A 23,065-nucleotide genomic window follows, 5' to 3' on the forward strand; every position below is an offset into this window, starting at 1 on the left:
TTTTATTCATATAATTTATATTATATATAAATAAATTTAATATAAAAACAACATTTTTCTTAAATATATACATGCATGTGTATTTATATATAGATAATAAATATACACAGTACACACACATATATCATGTAAACAAAAGCTTTTTATTTTGGATGCGATTAATCGCTATTCATCTTTTGAAAGCACTTATCTATATATATCTATATATATATATACTGTATATATGTGTGATTTGATTTTTTTGATGATGGCAGAAAAAAAAAAAAAACAAAAAAAACTATTATAAAAATTGTGAAGTATTTTTCACTACCACAATAATACTACTTTTTGTAAGAAACTGAAGAAACTGCAATAAAAAATGTATTTTTAAAAAACCGTTATCTGAAATTGTTTCTGTGAATGTGTGTGACAGTAAACTGGGGTCTTTGTAGGCATGCAACTGTCCAGTCCGGGCGTATGTATGTGCATGTGAGAGTTTGTGTGTGAGATGTTTGTAGGTCACTATCGCAAGAACAGGCTGGCATGGCTGAATATAAAAGTTGATGATAGCACATTCCCCTCACATTTCACAGGTTCGTAATCATCTCTTTCTTCATTCCTCTCACTTCCAATCTCTCACCCCACTATATTTCTCTCTCTCAGAATTTGACTGCTTAGCCTGTCACTCATATCAGCCTCGGAGCCCCACTGTGAGTGAGTGTGTATGTGTGTGTGAAATACTAACAGAAGGTCATCTTCTTCTGGCAGTCGTCTCACTTGATACCATCATGTGTGAATGAACAATATGTGCCTGTCCTGAACAGTTTTTCGCTTATAGTCAAGGTTGAAGCTGAATTCTCATATTTTTATATTCTTAATACATACGATACAAACACATATTTTAGTACTATAAAGCCTTAATGAATGCACATGTTGCATTAAGAAATATTAACATTGCTAAAGCACAATTTATCAAATTCCGTACTGTGTGTAGCACCTGCGGCTCTGCATCTGCAAGGGATCCTTGCAGTCTGATTTTAACAATTTAAGTGGCACAGTGAAGACTAAGCATGGACAGCAGCAAACTACTGTATATTTAAGCACATTTTTTTTTCTCATTTTGCATGCAAAGGCGGCATCTAAATTAAAGTCTTAAAGGAAAAGAAGTGAAAAGGCCACACACACACACACACACACACACACAAATTCCCTCTGTGGTCTATTTATAGTATAAAGTTAACCGGTCCATTTAATTGTAAAGTCATAGGGAAAAATGGTCTATAATGGACCGGATATTTCTATTTTATGTGCAAAAATGTGACTAACATTATAAGTAGACATAACGATTAGATTAAATTAAATATACAATATGACCTTTAAAAAGTTTTTGATTCATGTCTTTAGGTTTTGTGTTAAAAAATACTACATATGAATTATACAAAACCATACACCCTGTTTCACGCTTGCGAATAGAAGTGTTTTTAATAGCTCGACTTACATGAAAGTGTGGCATTCTTTGATATTTATGCTGTTCTGTATTTGCACATGCATATACAAGCCCAAACTCGGTCTTTGAATTAGAAGTGAGCTTGAACTTTAAAGTGACTCATATCACATTCAATCGCAAATAAAAGCGTTTATTACAAGTATAATGAGAACATAGGAAGAAAGACGAGGGTTAAAGGAAACAAGAGATGAATCAGGAGAAGAAAGCAGTGACTTTGAGTTGACAGTGTTAGATTAGGGTACAGTGACAGAAAGAAACTACACAGAGTGAACATACCTGCTGGTGTTCTTTGATTACGTCTCTCTCGATTTGAGTCGTTTCTTTCTCCCTGAATTATCTTTCGCTCCTCTCCGGTTTTCTTTATTAAGTTCCTCGCTTGTGTGTGTGAACTGGAGGCAGGTGAGTGGATGATGAGCTCAGTTCTGCTCCGCCGTGGAGACTCCTTCAGTTAATACAGCGCGCGTGCGAACATCTCCTCCTTCTCCTCTCTCACTTTTCTCTCTCGTCTGAGACTGAAAGGGAATGGTGCCCTCCGATGTTTCCAAATCGCTCTCGTTTCATCTCTAATTTCATCAACATCGTACACTGCAAACTACAGCGAGTAGTTAATAATAAAAATAAAATAAACATCAGCATGCACCAAAACACAGTATTTTTGACTAATGGTAGCATAATACACACCACAACCAAAAATGCATGTTGATTTGAAAGTTTAATGTTATACAGTGATGGAAATCTATGGATATAAAGTTTTTTTTTCTTTATTCTTTAAATACAACCTTAAAATAAACAAAATTAAATAAAAAAGCTCTATAGCGCCACCAAGAGTCCACGTTACGCGCTTATATTTTAATTAATTTGATGTTTCTATTATTTTTTTGTTCTATGAATTCATTTGCGAGGCATAATGATCCTGAAAAGAAGAAGAAAAAACACAATAGTAGATTTCTACTGTACATACAGATTATTGTTTAGGACAATATTACAGTGTTATGAAATGCAGAGATAAAATTACTATTATTCTGCATCCAGAAATATAAATTTTAATTCAGTTCAGTTTTAAAGAGTGGGATATTAAAATGATTACATGTCAAACAGTCCAGTTGTCAGATCGAAGCATAGAGTAGTTGTCTCTTATTGTTAACACTTATAGAGTGATCGATGTTAAAACATTTATGGGTGTGAGAAGTGGTATTCAATTCATATTTAATGTGAATCAGCCATGACCAATCCATAAGTTTCATACTTTGAATTCATCCTTTAAGTTTCACTGAGTTCCAATAACAAAAAAAAAAAAAAAAAAGGGAACTCACAAACTAGTCAAATTAAACAAAAAAAAAAATTTAACAATAAAAAGGCTACCTTAAAGCAAGAGTAAGTTAATTCAACTTTATTTTTTATTAATAACAAAAACAGCAAAACCATACAATGCCAACTTCAAAATCCAAACCAGGAGTACAGTGATTAGAAGCTCTCAGACTATGGTACAATACAGACCACAACTCCCATGAAGCCATGGGAAATGAGTAAATATAACTGAGAAATTTCAATACAAGTCAGTCAGAGCTGGTTTTTAAAAGTATCTGATGAATAAGCTACAGCTAATAAACCAAAGCCCCCCCCCCCACAAGAAACAAACCTCTAAGAACAGTGTTGCAACACTGGATAAAATGAGAGTGCTTTGTGTTCAGTACAACAATACCCATAACTTTGCAAACCTATAAAACAAAACTCAATGAACTGGTGTGAAAAAGTGCTGGGAAAAATAGAAAAATGCAGCATGACTGTGTTCACAGTGATATCAATATTCCATCATCGCTATAATTTTAAACAAGTCAAGCATCCTGTGACCTGCTGTGACTTACAGGGCTCAGTAAAATTTTATTGTCATTTTAGAATTAATGCAATGATCTTATTTACACCTCTTAACTGCACCAACAAAGAAAAATAAGCATTAATGAAGTAATGGAAGTACAGTGATAGTGACCGATGAAAGTAGATTTAGCGTAAAAAAGGGTGAGGGAAGCCACTGTACCCTGGTGCTCAATAACCAAACATGTGCCCTGAATGTGAAAACCCCAAAATAAAACCAACTTAACAGTGAACACTCGCCAGCCTAAGTAAACAAACAAACAAACATTGGTTTAAAACAACAGACTGAACAGTCAGAACAGTTTCCTATATGCATACAGTGCATCACCAACAGTGAGTCAAACTTTAAAATAAGCAAACGTAAAATATAAATATGTATTTGTGAGCTTAAAAGTGTCTTTAAATGTTAGTTGGCCATGACAAAGAAAGAAAAACACAGACAATACAAAAAAAAGGGGTGGAATAACCCAAAGCGATCAAAGCTTGTCAAATGTTTCAGTGTGTGGATGTGCGAGGAATTAGGTTACAGTATGATCACAAATGTCTTTCCCTCAATATACAGCGTCACATCACACCCAGGCTGACCCTATCTGCAAAGGTGTTTGAAAGCACAATGAAGTTCATTGCTTGATCTCCATCAAGTTGTTCTCCTCTGCTTCTATAGGATTCTACCCTAAGACAAAGGAACAAAGGGAGACTGTGAAAGTGACTCTTGAGACTTAAGACTGTATCTTCATTTTAGGTGCACATAAACTTACCAAGAAAAGGAGTCTGTGCTAGTGCTGAAGGCTACAGAAGGGTTAGCAAAGTCTGGACTCCACAATCCACATAGTTCTGAAAGAGAATCACACATACACTCGTCTTATATTGATGAGCCTTTCAATTTTAGCATACTTTTTCTCTTCAGTCTGCAATTTTCATATTAAGCCAGCGCTGCCATCTAAAGGCTAACCACAGCACAACAATCCAATGTAATATGGGTCTTGTGGCACATTGTGATGGACATGTATCATGACACAGATCATGTTCAGAGCTACCCTGCAAACTTGTGGAAGTCATGAAAACAAACTACGATAGTGGATCTGGTTCAGTACCTAGAGCCCTGAGAGTTCACATCACTGATATCTCACAGTTTAATCTGGAAACAAGTTAGTCATATTACTCAAAGAAACTCAAAAGGCTTTCACTTCAACTTGCTAAAATACATTTGTTTTAACTTGAAATTGATAGAAATATTGTTTTTGTATATTAAAATGTGCTCAGAGTAATAATAAATATTAATAATAACAATTAAAACATTTAAGAAAAAACAAATGAACTTTTCTGCCACAAGTCATAAACATCAAAATCACGCAGAAAACACATAATTGGAGAAAAAAAAAAAAAAAAATTTCATAGGGCCCTGATTGCAGAGCATTTTAACAAATCTCTGACCTTAGGAATTTTAGCGCAGACTAAAATAAAGCCTGTGCTTATTGCTACACTGCACTGACATTAAAATGCTGGAGGCAGCTGTCTTGGACTAGCTTACACACTTCTCAATTTCATTTAATGGGTAGGGCAAGAACACTGGGCTAACTAAAGTGGTTAACATCTTTGTTCAAATTATACTGTAAGCAATTACAATATATTGGTGCATCTCCAAGGATAAAAGGACAGTTAAGATTACTCCGTGTTTTAAAAGAAATTTTAACAAGGCAGCATTTTTTTGTTAATAAATACATTTAAAACAGTTCTACTGTGCAATATTATTTTTTGTTTAAAATAACTTTTATTTGAATATAAAACGCAATTTATTCCCATGATGGCAAAACTGAATTTTTAAGTCTTTACTCCAGTCTTCAGTTTCACAAGATCCCTGAGAAATCATTCTAATAAGCCGATTTGGTGCTCAAGAAACATTTATTTCTCTAAGTATTAAAAATGTAATATTTGTGTGGAAACCATGAATCCTTGATAAACGGTTCAAAAGAACAGCATTTGTTTGAAACCAATCTTTTGTAACACTAGAAATTCTTAACTGTCACTTTTGATCAATTTACATGGCATTTTGAGATGCAACTACAACAATCCAAGTTCAAACTATTACGCTCAGTTCCTTATTTAACAACCGAGAGAAAAGGGGAGTGGAGCTGACCTGATTGACAAGCCTCGTCCTCTGCTCTCCACACCACTGTGGCAGGGGATACTAATACAGACACACACACAGGTCAAATTTCTCTTGACAGTTTTTTAAAAACTAATACATCCAGAAAAGAAAGTGTGCATGAACGCAAATGTGTGACTGTACCTGGTATGCATATGTGGTCTGTGCATAGTTCATGGGCACCTGTGGGACAATAAATCCTGGAGGACTGGAGTATGTGTAAGGCTATGAAGAGACATCAAAAGATGAAAACACTGATACTTTGTAATGTGCGAAATTTTAACTCCTTCACATGATGTTAATATGCAGTGTGTCAGGGTTTGTATGAACATTGTATAGCTACCTGCATGTACTGATTCCCTCCACTGAAGACAGGTGAGGGCGGGGCCAGGCCTGACGGACAACAGCTGCAGTACACATACGGGCTAGGGCTTATCCACTGTGATGGACCAATCATTGGAGATGACATGGAACCTGGAAACAAGATTCCAACACATTTTAACTAATGGAATTACATAACTTTAAGATGTTAAGATAACAATATTATTGCAGAAGTCATTTAAAAAGATCTGAGGCAAAAATTACCACTACCAATCCTTGAAATTAAGTACAACTGTCTCCAATCAGATTAAAAACTTATTAAATATAGCAATTCCATGACTTTTTCCATAGGCCAAACAGATGGTGAAGTGCAAGGACTCACGAGAATTTCGCTCTTTCATGATGGCAGGTCCCAGTTTGAGTTTTTTCCCTTTAAAACTGATCGGCTGCTGTAGAATAATTGAAGGAGTACAAGACGTCAAGATGCCCTCATAACAAACACCAAGACAAAAAAAAGAGAGAAGACTGTTGCAGACAAGTAAAAATGACCTTACATCAACGATAGTCTGGATATCAACGTCCTCACTGAAATACACAAAACCGTACCTGTGAGAAAGAAGATGTACAACTAATCAGAGGTGGCAGGTAAAGACATTTTTTAAAGCGGTTTCCACAAAATATTCTATAGAAGGATAGTTTACACCACACATGCTCATACTTTTCATGTTCATACTTTTCAGTTGGCCAAGATTTCTAAAAATCCTTTCTTTGTATCGGTCTTAAGTAATATTCTATTTTTCTGAGATACTGAATTTGGGATTTTCCTTAGTTGTCAGTTATAATCATCAAAATTTAAAGAAATAAACATCTGAAATATATCAGTCTGTGTGTAATGAATTAATATAACATACAAGTTTCACTTTTTGAATGGAATTAGGGAAATAAATCAACTTTTTGATGATATTCTAATTATATGACCAGCACCTGTATCATTTATTTATTTTTCCCAGCAGGGCAAATTACAACTCTCTCACCCTTTGCATATTCCTCCTCGATAAGTGATGATTTTCACTTCTTTTACAGACCCGTACTTGGCAAAGAACTCGCTGATCTCGTTCTCATCCACCTGATGGAAAAAGTGCCAGTTTGGAGAGTAGATACACCATATGGACCAAAGTCATGGGACACCCCCTTCTAATGAACAGGTTTGACTACTTTAGTCATTTTCATGAGCATAAATCTGCATATAATGATATGTAAGGGAATTGTGTGCTTCTAATTTGATAGCAACAGTTTGGACAGGACCCTCTTCTATTCTAACATGACAACGCCTCTGTGTATAAGACAAGGTTCAGAAAGAAATGATTGATTCAGTCAGTGTGGAAGAAGCCAAGTCCTGATCCCAGCTGAACATCTCTGGTGTGACCTTGAGCCGAAAACTCATCACCAATGACTTGTACATACGGTTATAGTCATTTTAGACACTTCCAAAATTCTTGAAACAGAGATGGAAATACAATTTTTTAAAATTTTTTTATTATGTTTCCATCTTTGTTGCCACAGTTTTGGAAGTGCCTTTTTCTGTTCTAAAGAAGGGGGTGTCCCAATACTTTTGGCAATCAGGAAGCATGTATTGTCGGTAGAGTTTAGAGTTGTACTGCACCCGTTTGAACATGAAAGGACACAGAAATGGTCAGCGTCACTACCTTCATGTCAATCCCGCCGACGAACAGTGTGTTGGGCGTCATCTTGCCCTCGGGTAAAATATAACCGTTAGACAACTTCAGAGAGGACGGGAATCCCTGACGGTGCTTCTGGATATCCTGTAGGTATTTCACAACATTTTCGGCTTCATATCAACACACATTATTAACAAGACAATGAACACGCAGCAAGTAACAATATAAAGTTAGGCCCTCAAAAACAACCAACAGCCACACATTTCTGAGGTTCAAAATACGATTACCTTTGAATATAATCCACATATGAGGCACAGGGGTAACTGAACGCCCTGATACATCTTAGATTTGAAGTAAGGCCACACGTTTCGTTACTTATTCCATAAAAATACAACCCAAAGTCAGCCGAAATATCAAATGAAATAGTTTCAAAATGCTCGACAGACACCAGGCCGAACCCAGATCGATCTCCAACACATCTTTCATGTTTCTTCATTAAGCAATCTGGGCATTTAGGCTAAAATTAGTTAATTGGACTAACATTCGTGTTATCCTGACAGATGTAACGTTAAAGTTAACGTTACATAATCTAATGGCCGACGTTTCTGAGTTCCTCTGATGGCGAGTTTGCCGCGCGAACTTTTTACAGCAATGAACTTGATATTAATAACAGCGAAATTTATAGATGGTGCCTGAGAGATTAAGGTATCAAATACTATTACTACTTTTGTTACTTACCATATCTAAAACAATTAAAATGGCTAAATAAGTTAATGAAGTGAGTGGCTCGTTGGGTCCGCGCCTCTGGCTGGAGGAGTTGCATTAAAGCGCCACACCCTTCTCAGTCCTAATTGGAAAATAAACACCAAATAAGGCGAGTTTTAAAGTTATTAATACTGTGAATAACATTCTTTTTTTAAAAATCGTGAATCGGTCAGAGCTCAAACATTATACATTGTAATTATTTCTAAAATAAGATGACAGATTTGGTAGAGTTTAAAAGTATCTATTTAATGTACCGCACGAAAGATTCACCAACTCGAGGACCTTAAAAACATACTGCGAAATTTATGACCTATCAACATTTTTTAAACTTTTGAAATGCAAAACAAATCAGATTTATATAAAGGAGGAAATGTAAAACAGTCTGAATTTGACGATCAATTCGATAAAATGCTAGTTGATTTAGTGTTGATGAGGAAACGATCTTGCTATAGCAAGAACTGACCGCTAGATGTCGCGTTTGAAAATCATGAGCTACATACAGTATTTGGACTGAATTTTAGGTCATGTGCCTCAAAAGCAACTCACCTACTGTCTACTGGTTGACTATATTTAGGTAGTGTGAGGAAAATGGTCATTTCCACAGAAAAGCGAAATAACTGACTAAAAAAAAAAAAAAAAAAAAGTATAGCATGCACAAAGCTTTGGATTAGACAAGAGTAATGCTTTTTATTCATCCAGAGTTAATAGGATATCAGTATTAGAAACATCCCTTGTGTCATGTGCAAAAACAATACACAGTTACCACGGGAACAAAGACACAAAATGAGGCTACTGACACCAGAGAAACACTATAACATAAAAGTGTCATATATCATTGGCTTAAAAATAATGACAAATATGGAAAATGGCTATGTTTTGGTCTATGAACTAAAATCGCAAATCTTAAAAAAAGAAAATACAGACAAAATGAATAACTGTTCAGGCACTGGTTCATGGAAAATCATTAAAGATGAGTTGAGTGATGGAGCATATTGATACTAAAGCGCTCTACTTCTAGATTAAGCACCTGTCAGTGTCCCGCCTTTATCACACAACACTTAGTACTCCAAAAAAACAGAGATAGAGGGAGAACTGTAGCAAATATAGCTTTTATCTGAGGCAGAGAGTGTGTTAAATGTATTTCACAGGATATTGATTTAGGAGAAAACAAATATAGGTTTTCCACATACACGTCAAGGTGATGTCCAAAACTCGGCATTTTCAAAGAAAATTACAGAATGGAGAATCTCATTTGAGTTGAGGCTGCTTTTTATGGCTTTGGATTCTACATTTAGGTAACGGAGCAAAGGATCCATGGTTTACATGGTATAGGGCCTTATATTTGGGGAAAAAAGAAAAGAAACCTTTTAATTAAGATGTACGTAAATACACAGCCAGAGGTCCAGGATTTAAGAAACAAGATGTGGTTTAGGGATTCAGTTATGGGGCACACGAGGCAATCAGTTCATATGTGCAAACATCCAGCAGAGTTTCTTAAGTGTTGAAGATGGGTCCAGTCATATTTAGGGGGAATCCAGGTTCAAAGGTCAGTAGGATTAACAATGGTGAAATCAGAGTCCTTGCTGTGAGTGCTGCCGTCATCTGGACTGGAGGACCCAGATGCGGTCCCCATCAGAGGGTCTTGAAAATCCACCTTGTTTAGGCCTTGTACGTGCTTAAAGAGTGGAGCTGTGGTGGTTCTGCTTTGCTCCTCACTCTCAGATGGCTCGTCATCCTGCGAGACCAAGATGTAGTCGTCCCAGTTTCTCCCTTCAGTGGACTAAGATACAAAGTAAATACAAACAGTGTATGAAATTGGTGTATGTACGATTGTAAGTTTGGGTGAATTGCATTATCATTTGGGGGCTTTATTTGGCAGATATTGATAAATGCAATCAATTTATCAGCATACTGTGTAATTCAAACCAGTGATAAAATTTTAATAAAACTGCTTAACTATTAAAATTAGCTAAATACTACTGAAATAAAACTGAAATTAAATATAAATATTGGATGAAAAACAAAAATTAGAAAGGCTGCCTTGGCAACTTAATTAAATGAACTGAAATATAAAACTAAATCAAAGATAAAAGCTTATTTAAAATATTCATAAATACTATAACAGTATATTTATACTATTAAAACAAATTTTTTTTCATTAACTGACAGCCCAAAAGCTAACCCCATACAAATCCTATTTTGCATAAAGTAAATTAAGACTGTTCATTATTATTCTGCATTATTATTCCATAACAATTAAGGAATTTTCCCACATCTCATTCTGCACCACAAATGAAATACAAAGTATGTATGGATAATTTAGCTGTACTACCCTTTAATTTATTTGATAAAAAATACTTTTTATTTTATTATTATTATATTTATTTTATTTTTTACGAAAAATCTAAATGCATCTTCTACGGTCATAAAAAATTTACTAGACTTCCTCCAATGTATATAAAAAGAGAAAACTTTAATCCTGGTGTACTGAAGTAAAACCTATAAATAGAAAGTGTATTTGCTCACACGGAAAAAGCTGTGTGTAATGCTCTCTAACCTGTAGCGCTGGTATTGTGGTGATATTTTCAGTTGTCAAGACCTTCTCCTCCTCCTGCTCTTCCTCTTCCTTCTCAGCTACCATGTCTCCTTCCTGGTGGTTGTTGTGCTGTGGAGTCTTTTGCTGTATGATAGTAGAACCAGCTGTGTCTTCAGACAAATGGTCTGGATCACTCTGATCCTTTAGTGTGCTATACTGGCTAGAGCAGTAGTGATCATCTGCTATGGTGATCTCCTCATTCTCCTCTGACTCCAGCTCGCTCTGGTTGAATCGGAGAGCCCCCTTCAGGATGTCCTTAATCTGGGGACAATATGGACAAAATTTGATTTCATTTAATATTAGAGCTAACCGATGTCTAATAGATTTTGTGTCACCCTGAATGGGTCTGTGTACTTATTACATGGATACTTACCAATAAACAAATAAATGAACATAATAAAAATGTATATTTAGTATTTATCTTCATATTATAAAAAAAATCCTAATTTATTTTAGCGGAGACCTGATTCATACCTGTTTTAGTCCAGCAAGTGACACCAGAACCTCATCTTCCTTCTCCAGATGCTCCTGCAGTATCACATCTTGAATTTTGCCTGACCATCAATCAAAACACAATCATTATGATTCCATCACCAGCCTTTGTTTAGTTCAAAGACAACTGACGGCTCACTGACTCACATATGTGCATGTTCATCATCTTGGCACAATATTTACTCATGGCCTCTAGGTCATTAATCTGACCCTGTAAGAACGAGACCTGTGCCTCCAGCTCCTCCTGTGTGAAAAAATACATATACATAAATTAGCATACATATAGGACTTATTAAACACAATAAAATCAGGAGCTGGTACATGATATCCTAGTAATTCATATGCTTTATGAAAATAAAAAAATAGACACAAAATCAGAGTCTGGGAATGCTGGTAAAGTTGAAAAGTAAACATGCTTACTGCATCCTTCTTGTTTATAGTTTTACTGTGGGACCGCGAGCGACTGATATTAAGGAAAGAGTCTTTCTTTGTGGCAGAGGGGGGAGGAGATGATGTGCTAGAGTCTCGGCCCCTGGACACCGGCAGAGGAGGGGAAGACATTGCATGATCCCGCCCACCAGACAAACTCTCAGTGCTAGGGGAGGAGCTAACCGTCCTGGAGGTGTGGCCTGTAAGGTAGACATTAAAAGAGCAGTCACAAAAATTAATATCAGACAGCAACATAAAATGTAACGGAACAATTTCAACAAAACATACAGTAAGCTACATAAATAGCACAAAGAGTTGGAGACAATCACACAGCATGCAGTAAATCAACCATATGTTAACAAACATGACCTTAAAAAAATCAGGATATCACTTGTACTATTAAGATGACTAATAAGACATTCACAGAAAGTTCAGAGAATATTCACATTATCATCCAAAAGTCTGGGCTCAGTAAGATTTTTTTAAAGAAATTAACTTTTATTCAACGAGTATGGATTAATTTGATCAAAAGTGACAGTAAAATATTTAAAATTGTATAAATGAGTGTTTTTAAACTTTCTATTTATCAAAGAGAGCTAAATACAGATGTATCACGATTTGCCCAAACTTTTAAATGGTTTTTAATTATTTCATTTGATTACATAATTAATTTAGAATAGCCTAATGTAATACAAATACAGAATTTTTCTTTTTGGTTAAACTTACTGAAAAAAACCTGGTGACAAAAAGCAGCATGACTCATTATGAAATACATGATTACACCAAGTTTATTTGAACACAGACACGTCACAGTAAAAGCATACAGGATCAAATAAAATGCATTTATACAGCACACATGTTGTCATGGCAGCAGTTACCTTGGGTATCAGAGTGAATTTGGGCAGGGAGAGATATCCGAGAGGCTCCACAAGAACCTACATCTAACAGACAGCAGAGTTAGGCTACAGCACACACCTATTCTGTCACATGTACCTGGGCTTGAGCACATGCAAGTACACATTCACATCATAATCCATGCACACTGAAGTATTAATAACTTCAGGAGGTATACGGGTAAAATTAACACAATCCATAAGCGTACAGGGTTGAAAAGGTGTGCGTATGTGAGTGCTCACCTTTGCTGAGGTGTACTGGCATACTTTCAGACTTCAGCAACCGCTGCTGATGATGCACTTGCGGAAACGGCTGCGATTTCATCTGCGTGATTGAGGGGGCGGCGCATGATGGAGGCTCGGCCAATGGGTGTGGCACAGGAGCTTGAGGGGGAGGAGCTGATATCACCTCACTGTTAATTGGCGAGATGCCGCTGGAGCCGCCTCCCATTGGTGCGATGAGCTTCCGGCCGAAATTAAGAAGAGAACTGGATACTTTATTAATGTTGAGAGATGCTGCTTTATTGCTGGCCCTGGAGAAAAAGAAAAAATAGAATGTTATAAATGTACAGTGCATATATGTTTAATTATGAATAATTATAGTATTAATCCTTAATGCTTAATTTCTGCTTTAAACAACAGTTGCATCAAATGTATATATATATAAAAAGGTAATGCACAAAAATACAAGATACCGAGTCTTGTTGACCAAGTCGGCCCCACGGGTTTTGTAGTAATCAAGGTTTTGCTGGAACTGGTAGTTTACCGGTCTTGGATTATTCTAAAGTTATATAAAAAGACAAAGAACAAAAATAGCACAAAAATAGCAAATAGTATGTACATAATTCCAGAATAATATTACAAGTGAAAATGTGCATGACATTACCTTAGGGTCTCTGAGAAAGAGTGCTTTCAGCAGCAGAGAGTGGATGTCTCCAATAGGAGGATAGTGCATCAGGAGCCCGAGACACGTCTGGAAGTTACTAGCGATCACTATGACATGAAAAACACAGGACGATGCATCTTCAAATAAACTAATAACGTTCTTTTAGAGCTCTTTGTAAAGGTACATGTTCAGTGCCAGCAGGCATAAGCCAACTAATCTGCATGCCATTACTTGCTGTGTTTGGATTGGCTATGTAGGTGTTAGTGATGCGATTTGACTAGACACACTACTGACATACCGTTTGTGGGTTTATATTGCTTGATATCTATAGAGCTACTACAGTAGGTGAAGACTCAAAGTGCATTTAGGCCTTAAGAATCTTGTGTTCCATTATTTTGTGTTCTGAATGAAGCACAGATGAGAGAATTGAACTCACATGCATCTCTGATGTACAGAAGCATAGCGACAAACACGTAATCCACCAGGTCCAAAGTGATGCTGTCTGCGAAAAGAGCATCCCAGACCACCAACAGATCCTGCAGGGGAAACTCTCGACCAAACAGCAGTCGAACCCAGCGACTGTCCACAAACACACAGAGAATTCATGAATGATGGGGGGAAAAAGTGACAAAAAAAAAAAAAAAAAAAACTTTTTACATTTAACATATCTTTAATCCTACATGGTTTATATTCAATACATAGAAATAATGCTTAAATAATAATGTATATTTAAAAAATACCATAATATTGTATTAAATTATAATAATGTAATTATATTTTTAATTAATAATAAAAACTTTATTATAAATAAGACAACTATTATTATATTAAATGATAACTTATGTAATAACATAGTAATATAGTTCATTTATACTCACATGCCATAAATCTGGGGAGCTATTTCTAGTCTGTTGAGGTGCATGTACAGCTCAATGTCATGTTTCTTTACTAGCTGGTCCTGAATTCGGTTGACTTTGGTCACAATGGCCACAGAAGGGCCCAAGTCCTGTGGTCTTGCAAAGGGGATGCTGGTTAACATCTCTTCTTTGCCCTGAAAGATTTAAACATAAGTAATCTTGACAAGATTGAAGTTTGAATTTGACACTAACAAAATATCAATGCGGTAGATATATCCAGATACATAACAATATCAAGTTTTACATTAAATCATTCCTGGTACCTTTCTGACCTCCCGTTCAAAACTGCTGAACCAGGGTTCTGCTGTCTCCATGAGCAGAGAAAACATGGCACTATGGGAGAATTGACGAACAAAAAGACAGACTGAGCAAAGTGTGTTTAGCAACTATATGCATTTAGATAGTGATGTGATAATTTGGTTTAAGTTTTGTTATGATAATGTGACATTTACTCACTAAGCGTCATGCTCATGGAATTTAGGATCCAGAAGGACTTTCACCTCTTCACTGCAAATGAGAAAAGACACAATTTAAAATAAATATATAAAGAAGAACTGAAAATTCCATTGATAATGATTCAAAACACTACATAGAACAAATTTAAACTTTAATTTGAGCAAGTCTTCAGACGGTCTTGTTTGTGTGGTAAACAGGTCAGACCTGGGATTGGCCGTCTCACTGGCATGTTGAAAGGCCTGGTGATCACAGTGGAGAACAAACACTATAGGGGCCAGTAACTCATGCATGCCCTGTAGAAAGATTGAGAGGGAGGGATGAAGAGGCAAAAAAAACAAGGATAATGTAGAGAGATGAATGCTTTTGGAAAAAATATTATTAGATATATCTGAGCCAGTCTGACAGGTTATGTTGTGGTGTGGCAGTATAAACTGTCACAATCATTAAGCGTTTATAAACCTGCTTATAGAGTAGCTGTTCGTTCTCTCTTGCGTAGCAGAAGAGAATATCAGTCAGCTTTGTCCTGACATCCTCTTCCTGGAAGTACAGCATCTCTGGAAACCTGCAGCCAATCAGGGAGTAACAGACATATCATATCATATCATATCATATAATATCATATAATATAATATCATATAATATAATATAATATAATATAATATAATATAATATAATATAATATAATTGTATCCAAAATAAATTCTAAATTATTTATGAAAAAAATATACACCACCATTCAAAGGTTTGGGGTCAGTAAGATGCTTTATTATTTTTTAATTAATTAACCCTTTTATTCAGCAAAAACACATTAAATTTATTAAAAGTGACAGTAACATCGACATTGTTGCAAAAAAAAAAAAAATCTATTTCAAATAAAAGCAGTTCTTTTGTACTTTCTATTCATCAAAGAATCCTGAAAAGATGCATCACAGTTTCTGCAAAAATATTAAGGAGTACAGCTGTTTTCAACATTTAAAAGAGTTTCTTGAGCACCGAATCAGCATATTAGACTGATTTCTTAAGGATCATGTGACACAGAAGTGTATCTGTACTGGTAGTTCACACACTTACGTTCGTAAAACATCTTGTTTGATCATGGCCCTGAGCTCCTTGTCCTGAAAGAACTTATTCCATAGACTCTAAAGAGAGACACAGAGGGGAAAATAAAAAAGATGTAAATCAAACAGTAATAGACAGATCCAGCTATTCTTATTGTTTTACTGCATTGGCTGTTCCCTCACCCCCTCATCCTGTGACAGTGGGTTGTTCACCACCAGGTCCTGCTGGCCAGCAGCTTTGCGAGGGTTTGTTATATGCTGCAGTTCAAAACAAACGATCATGATTTAGTGTCACAACCTACTGAAGACATGTAAATCACTGCCACACACATACCGTCTCTTTGATCTTCTCATACTGTGCTCTGTGTTCCTTGGTTCGACTAATCCATTGAGTCTTATCTTCTGGCAGGACGTCCAGATAAAGCTGGAACCAACGAAAACAAAGCTCAATTTTGTCTGCCCCGTTTGACAGTTTTCATGCAGTAAACCTGTCATCTGCCACTGTCAGGTAGACATTACCTTCCAGCATACGCTGCGGAATCGGCTGCTCCGTAATTGTCCGTTAATACCAGCCTGCCTGATCTGCGCCAGATAGTTATTGTTCTGGAACAAATCATCCCACTCCTTTCTGTAAAGAGCATTTCAAACAGAAAGTTAGAGGATAGAGATACACCTTCATCACACAGCAGTGGGTTTCATATGAGAACCAGAGTAGATCTCTGATGTTTTGTTACATAAGGGGAAAATGAATGACCTGTATGATTGAAACGTGGACTCAAAAGCACTATCCAATGATCCTCCTGAAATGAAAGAAACAAAATTACAAAGAGCAAACAGTTGAGAGTCTTAAGACATCATAGTTTGTGACCTAAACATAGAAACGACTGAATGCGGAATAATAATAATCTTTTAGATAACAAGTTAATCTTTTTCATAATGCAGTATAGCACTAGGCAATATATTGTGTATTAATAATACAATCATATATAACAAATCAAATACAAAATGCCTCCTTGTCTTGCTACTTTTAATGATGGCAGAGATGTTTCAATAGTGTCATGGATTTAAACATAATATAAACATTAGACTTCATAAGATTGATTAATTTCTCTGAATCAATTCAAAACTCTGTTTGTCTCTTTTGGCATTTTCCTACTTTCAAATATTTTAGTAAAAATAAACATAATATGTATATATGTAGATAAATATACACTATTGTTTAAAAGCTTGGGTTCAGTCAGATGTTTGTTTAAAGAAATTCATATTTTCATTCAGTAAGGATGTCTTATTTTGATCAAAAGTGACAGTAAAGACATTTACAGTATAATATGACAAAGGTTGTCTATTTTAAATTTTAAATGCGGTTCTTTTCAACTTTCTATTCATCAAAGAATCCCAAAGAGCACCAAACCAGTAAATTAGAATGATTTCTGAAGGATCATTTGATATAGAATTTGAAAACATAATAAAATTAAAAACGTTTGTTTTAAATTGTAGTAATATTTTACAGTATTACTGTTCTTAACTGTATTTTTGATCAAATAAATGCAGCCTTGCTGAGCATAAGAGACTTTTTTCAAAAACGTACCCTATACCAGTGAACAGTAGTGTAAGTAAAGTAAGTCTGGTAATTACTATGCATTTTTATATTAGTTCATAAATGATTCATTAAATATTCCTGACTTCATTTAGAGAAAACATGCATTGATCATTTTCAGCCAGATTACCATGTTTTAGTACTCACTTTAAAAAATGAATGCCAGGTGAAAGTGGAAAAAAAAAAACAGAAGAATAATGATTCACAATTAAGTACAGGGAAACAGTGAGTGCAATGGAAACTGTTCCCTTTTTTTACTCTGTTTAAGCCTGACTTTGATTCTGTGTGAACGACATTAAGGTTTTTACTGGCAGAAGAGCTTTTAGGAAAATATAACTAAATTACTTACAAGTCTAGGTTTTTTTTGCATCATTTTGATCATGAGAGCGATTTTTTGTTATATGAGTTAATAACAATAGTACTTATCAAAATAAATGCAACACAAAATATGCAGTCCTATTCTTCACATTGTTAGGTCTCAAATTTGAATGTAGATATTAGTAATCTTACGATCTCTGTTCCTGTTGTAGTTCTGTAGAGGGTCGTAACCCGTCTCCTGCTCGTCCTGCTGCAGCGGGTGTTGTGTTTCGAAGTTTGGGTGCTGCATGTCCTGCAAAACCACAGAGGAAGATCTAAAGACTGTGATATCAACATTCACCACTGAAGCCACAATCAACACTACAGTAGGAAACAGGAACTACATCAGGTGTTGTGTGGATACTCACTGTTAGACTCGCTTGGTTCTCCTCATAGGCCTGATCACAGTGGAGACCACAGTCCACTAACCATTAATCTGACAAAACAGCAGAGCAAAACAAATGAATAAACTGACAGAGCCTAAACTGACAATACTAATGGCTTACTTATAGTTGACTTTGCATTAAACCAATGGATAGCATTAAGTATTTTAAAGGGACAGTCCACTCAAAAATTTTAATTCTGTCATCATTTACTCCCCCTCATATCAATCCAAACTGCATGACTTTTTTTCTTCTACGGAAAATAAAAGAATGTATTCTGAAGAATGTTTATATAGTATGGACAAAAATATAATGGAAATCAATGGCAACAGAAACATTTCTCAAAATTTCTTCATTTATGTTCCACAGAAGAAAGAAATGCACACAGGTTTGGAAACACATGAGGATGGACAAATCATGACAGAATTTTCCTTTATGGGTGAACTACCCCTTTAACATTGAAAACAAACAAATGTAGAATAATGCAAAATGTCTTCATCATCAACTTTTCAGAACATGTTAGGACAAACCCAAATCAATACACCAGAGACACAGCAGCTTGTATCAAGTCTGGTTAGTATACACTGAACAGATTGGGTTTCTTTGGATTAATTACATTGTTTCATTTTAATCGAAACCATTTTTAATTAAATCCAAGTTTAGCTGCTAGTTCTGGCACAGAATGTAAATGTATTTCACAGCCAAACTGTTTCTTAATTCATGACAGCAACATGAATGATGAGTGCCAGCAACTCAGTTCTTTAAATAATGTTTAATTGGATTGTGTATACACTGTACCATCACCTCAGGATCATTATACTAGCAACACTTGTATTCATTTACCAGAATAACCAGCCGTGCTAACATTTGACCGATGTGCAGTGAATTAAAACACAGTCTTGACTCAAACAAAGAAACAAAGAAGCAAACAAATGGCCCTCATTTGATCTGTTGTATGTGTGGTATAATTGTTCTGCAGCACTGAGGGCGCGTGAGCAAACACACTGGTGGTGCCAAGCACTGTTAGGAAGTGACTCGCAGACATTTATAAACCAAAAATATCCCAGCTCCGACAATCCAGAGCCAGACAGTGCTGATGTGACAGCATTGGGCTCTAAAAAGTGGAAAAACAGGCTTGTCTGGATTTTTTCTTCTATTTATAAACCTAAATCCATTCTGTTGTTTTTAATGAGGTTGCATTTGGTTCTCTACACACACAACCTCCAGCAAACGTCCTTAATCAATTATGTAGATGAACTAATAAACACCGATCTAACATCTCAGTACACCAAAAGACAGCCTGTGCAGCTCATGCATTATATATAACTGTGTTATATTTGATGATATATGAAGAAAAGCTGCCGAGGAAATTGCTGTTGTGGGGGTGGGATGGTACAAAGAAACAAAATAAAATAAATAAAATAAATATATTATTTAATTATATACATTACATAAACAATGAAATAATATAAAAAACAACTGTATTATTATTATTATTAATCAAAATAAAACATAGGCTAATAAAGTGATAACAATTACATATATATATAAATACATAATATAAAAATAACTATTATTAATAATCAAATAAAATCAAATAAAAAGTAACAATTATATAACATAATATAAAATAACTATATAATAATTATTATTATTAATAGTAATAATAGCATCCCTCTCCACTGATTCAAAAGTTTATTTTCTGTCAAAATAAAAATGTTAATAAATCAAAAGTGGCAGATTTCAAATTGCATAAGCTAACAGATAGCTTTCTCTGTGTATTATAGACCTCCTTGGCCCAGCTCAATTAGATTTATGCATTAGCTGTGGTACAGTGGGAAATCCCAGGATCCTCTGCAGGGAAGTACAGTGCTGGAAATTAGCATAAAGCCTCAGGGACAACTAGAGGTATGATTAAGTCAAGCCAGACACATGAATAATAATTAAAATATGCTAAACACAACAATAATAATGAACTGGACCTGCAAGATGCCTCAGCAGCCTCACACAAAGGAATTCAACCAAGACATTCACCAAAAAGATTATTAAGTAAAACAAGTAAAAATAGAAATAAAAATACAGTAGCTCTCTGTAATTAGATATTGGGTTGTGGCATAAAAATATTGCCTTAATGTTCAGTTTGTTTCTAACATTGCAACTACAGCATTTACTGGCACAGCTGCAGGCTAAAGGCAGCACTGATGCAATCACGCCACAAATGAATCCTTGCATTTTTTATTAGATATTCACATATGCGCACAAACACACACACACACACACACAACATGCATAAATATTTATCACTGCATCAAATAACTGTGGTAGGAGGAATTACTTGATTCAGATGCAAGGCAAAAGTTCCTTTGCTTGTATACGTGTGTCTGTATGTGCTTATATACATGCATAGTCAAGGAGAAAAACTTGATTAGAATTAAGGCTGAATATATTTTTGTATAGAATTTTGATTTAGCTAAGATTAACATGGCATTGTCTCAACATGGCATTTAATACATTAGAATTGAAAAAGACTAAGACTACATGCAATCCTTAAATACTTTGTGTGTATTTGAGATTAAGTAATGAGGAACCGAAAAAAACACTACTGTGAGAAACCTGTGCTAAACCAAAATTAAGAAACGAAACAAACACAACTCAATAAAGCAACTGTAACTAGGAAAAAAGTCATTTGCATACATAGACACGCTAAAGGGAAGTTACTGTAGACTAGTAAATACAAAGTTATTTTGAACAGTATTTTGTGAATTTTAGGATCACAAAATAATCCACTGAACGTTTAAGGAGTTCCATGAGACAAAGCCCAGCTTATTACATCAAAATGCCCGTGGGTGCAGCACACACCAATAAGGAGGGTTACAGAAGCAAACCAGGCCAAAACCTGTTTAAACACACTCGCATGCCTTCACTTCATCAGCCAATTACAGAACAGAGCTCCTGCGCCAATCACATGACGGTAGCTTGTAGGAATTCTACGAGCTACTCAACTGGGTCAACTCAAAAACCCTACGTTATCATTAGTGCAGAAATATGCTTGGCCATAATATTAGGGCGGTACTAAATTAAGAAAAGAATGTGCACATGTTCTGGTTCTGTTATATGCAGGTATTCACAAATAATGATAACCTGAAACCTTTCAAATATTATTTAAACAAGAATTAACCAAAGGCTGTGAGCCAATTGTAATCTGATATGGTTTGTATGCATTAAATACTGCAGCATGACAGGCATTTAACTCAAACGTCACCAAGTGTGTGTGCAAGTGTGAAAACAGTCAGCAAGCTGGTCTTGTGATGCCATGGTAAGCCTTTTTCTGTTGTGGCCTCAGGTCCAAAGAGAATCATATACTCCTCTAAAGATCATGCTGTCCTACTTCACAGTTACATTATAATGTTACATAGAAAACTTATTAAGCAAAAATATAAAAGGAAAAAGAGGAATCATGAAATATCAAATCCTCAATAGATTCTCAGAAAGGGCGTTAGTTAGTTTTAATTAGTTTTTTTTTTGAACAGACATTACAGTATAGATATAGATTTATAATATCAGCCATCATATTGGTTACAAGTCACTGCATAATAATTATTGCCTATCAGCAAATCTCTAACCATTTATTTAGAACTGGAGACCAAACAAAAATGAAAGAACCAACCATAGAAAAATCACACATTATTCTGAATTTTAGGAGGAATGTCTCATACTCTATGCATATTATTCTACAGCTTTCAGATCTGAGAACCAAGATGTAAGAATCCCTAACCAGAAGTGAAAATAAAAATGGGACAATGATCTCATAAAGTGGAAAGACATCAACTGCATAACCAATGAAACACAGTTAGAAACTTACAATCATCCATACAGCCCAAATGTCAAAGGCGAATTTCAAAATGATAATTTTGAATAATTTCTCATATGCATGTCCTCGACGCCTACTGTTTGGGATTTACATCAGAAAACTGATTAAAAACGGTCAATAAAGTTGGATTTATTGATGGAGATGTTGAGTCTAAAGGCCTTCCGGGGCTCACAGCTCCACACTGAATCATTGCACAACACTTCACACTCTTAACGTCTGCATTCTTTTTTGACAAGCGCTCCGACGATCGCGAACAGCAGTTTCAATGCAGTAAGGGGAAATGAGTTGATATTTTACCTGCAATGCTTCACGCGGGTCTGCACATTCTGCCCCGTGCTGTCTGCATGTAAACACTCTAGCGCGAGTCAGGCGGATGTGCCCTAGAACAGCTGATCAGACACGTGATTTCGGAGACGGGAAGCCTGAGCGCGACTTCTGATATCACAGGTTTGAAACGCGCGCGTTATTTCATCCTTGTTCGTATCGAAAGTCAGAAATAACTATTTTAATATAAGAACTGTGGGTGGATTATGGAGAAGGATTTCTTTATATGACCCAAAAGTCACCATATACCACACTTAAAAGTGTATTTCGAGACTGCCAAAGCACTTGTCCCACTTTACCAGCCATTAGTTTGTCAAATAGCAGATTAAGCAGAAATGAATTAGATGTTTGCTAAAAATCTTAGTAACACAAATGTACCATTTCATTTTATTATCTAGTAATCACAAATTGATAGTCTGCACTCCTAAAAGCACGTGTCCTCAGCTAATAACTCACATGTGACACTAGCCATAAGAGTAATTTTTAAAAAATTGATTACTTTTTTTTTTTATTCATACATAATCTGAAGCTGAATAA

At 35.5% G+C, this 23,065-nt stretch overlaps 2 protein-coding genes across 4 annotated transcripts; both read right to left on the reverse strand.

Annotated features, from left to right (window-relative positions):
* Nucleotides 1-2,860: 2,860 nt before the first annotated feature.
* Nucleotides 2,861-8,357, reverse strand: LOC109096291 (deleted in azoospermia-like). 3 transcript variants are annotated; one of them, XM_042744730.1, is made up of 10 exons: nt 8,243-8,357; nt 7,532-7,648; nt 6,860-6,951; nt 6,380-6,431; nt 6,208-6,274; nt 5,848-5,978; nt 5,649-5,729; nt 5,496-5,546; nt 4,117-4,192; nt 2,861-4,031 (listed from the first exon to the last, which is right to left on the reverse strand). In XM_042744730.1, the coding sequence occupies exons 1-9, from the start codon at nt 8,243-8,245 to the stop codon at nt 4,148-4,150; spliced, it is 639 nt and encodes a 212-aa protein (XP_042600664.1). In that variant the 5' UTR covers nt 8,246-8,357; the 3' UTR covers nt 2,861-4,031; nt 4,117-4,147. The 3 variants fall into 3 exon arrangements, with proteins under 3 accessions (XP_042600664.1, XP_042600663.1, XP_018927614.2); XM_042744729.1 differs by lacking the exon at nt 8,243-8,357 and adding an exon at nt 7,792-8,211 and having other exon boundaries at nt 2,861-4,026; XM_019072069.2 differs by lacking the exon at nt 8,243-8,357 and adding an exon at nt 7,792-8,210.
* Nucleotides 8,358-8,930: 573 nt separating this feature from the next.
* Nucleotides 8,931-22,651, reverse strand: LOC109054828 (TBC1 domain family member 5-like). Its single transcript, XM_019072075.2, has 23 exons — nt 22,502-22,651; nt 18,319-18,386; nt 18,104-18,203; nt 16,751-16,796; nt 16,516-16,624; nt 16,331-16,420; nt 16,180-16,254; nt 16,010-16,077; nt 15,398-15,500; nt 15,143-15,231; nt 14,939-14,989; nt 14,746-14,815; nt 14,444-14,616; nt 14,002-14,144; nt 13,566-13,672; nt 13,375-13,460; nt 12,923-13,212; nt 12,665-12,727; nt 11,778-11,986; nt 11,505-11,601; nt 11,340-11,419; nt 10,827-11,126; nt 8,931-10,049 (listed from the first exon to the last, which is right to left on the reverse strand). Exons 3-23 carry the CDS (start codon nt 18,198-18,200, stop codon nt 9,810-9,812), a joined length of 2,586 nt encoding a protein of 861 aa, XP_018927620.1. The 5' UTR covers nt 18,201-18,203; nt 18,319-18,386; nt 22,502-22,651; the 3' UTR covers nt 8,931-9,809.
* Between the last annotated feature and the right edge of the window lie 414 nt (nt 22,652-23,065).

The sequence above is a fragment of the Cyprinus carpio genome, chromosome B19 (assembly GCF_018340385.1).
Source record: "Cyprinus carpio isolate SPL01 chromosome B19, ASM1834038v1, whole genome shotgun sequence".
NCBI classification, from domain to species: Eukaryota; Metazoa; Chordata; class Actinopteri; order Cypriniformes; family Cyprinidae; genus Cyprinus; species Cyprinus carpio.

Coding starts and splice junctions, on each gene's coding strand:
- LOC109054828 (XM_019072075.2), bottom strand. CDS start 18,200: ATGCAGCACCCAAACTTCGAAACACAACACCCGCTGCAGCAGGACGAG. Junction 14,990..15,142: donor AGTGAGACGGCCAATCCCAG/GTCTGACCTGTT, acceptor TCTCATTTGCAG/TGAAGAGGTGAAAGTCCTTC. Junction 12,728..12,922: donor GCCAGTACACCTCAGCAAAG/GTGAGCACTCAC, acceptor GCTGTCTGTTAG/ATGTAGGTTCTTGTGGAGCC.
- LOC109096291 (XM_042744729.1), bottom strand. CDS start 7,845: ATGTATCAGGGCGTTCAGTTACCCCTGTGCCTCATATGTGGATTATAT. Junction 5,979..6,207: donor CATGAAAGAGCGAAATTCTC/GTGAGTCCTTGC, acceptor TCTTGTTTCCAG/GTTCCATGTCATCTCCAATG. Junction 4,193..5,495: donor GGACGAGGCTTGTCAATCAG/GTCAGCTCCACT, acceptor ATTCTCTTTCAG/AACTATGTGGATTGTGGAGT.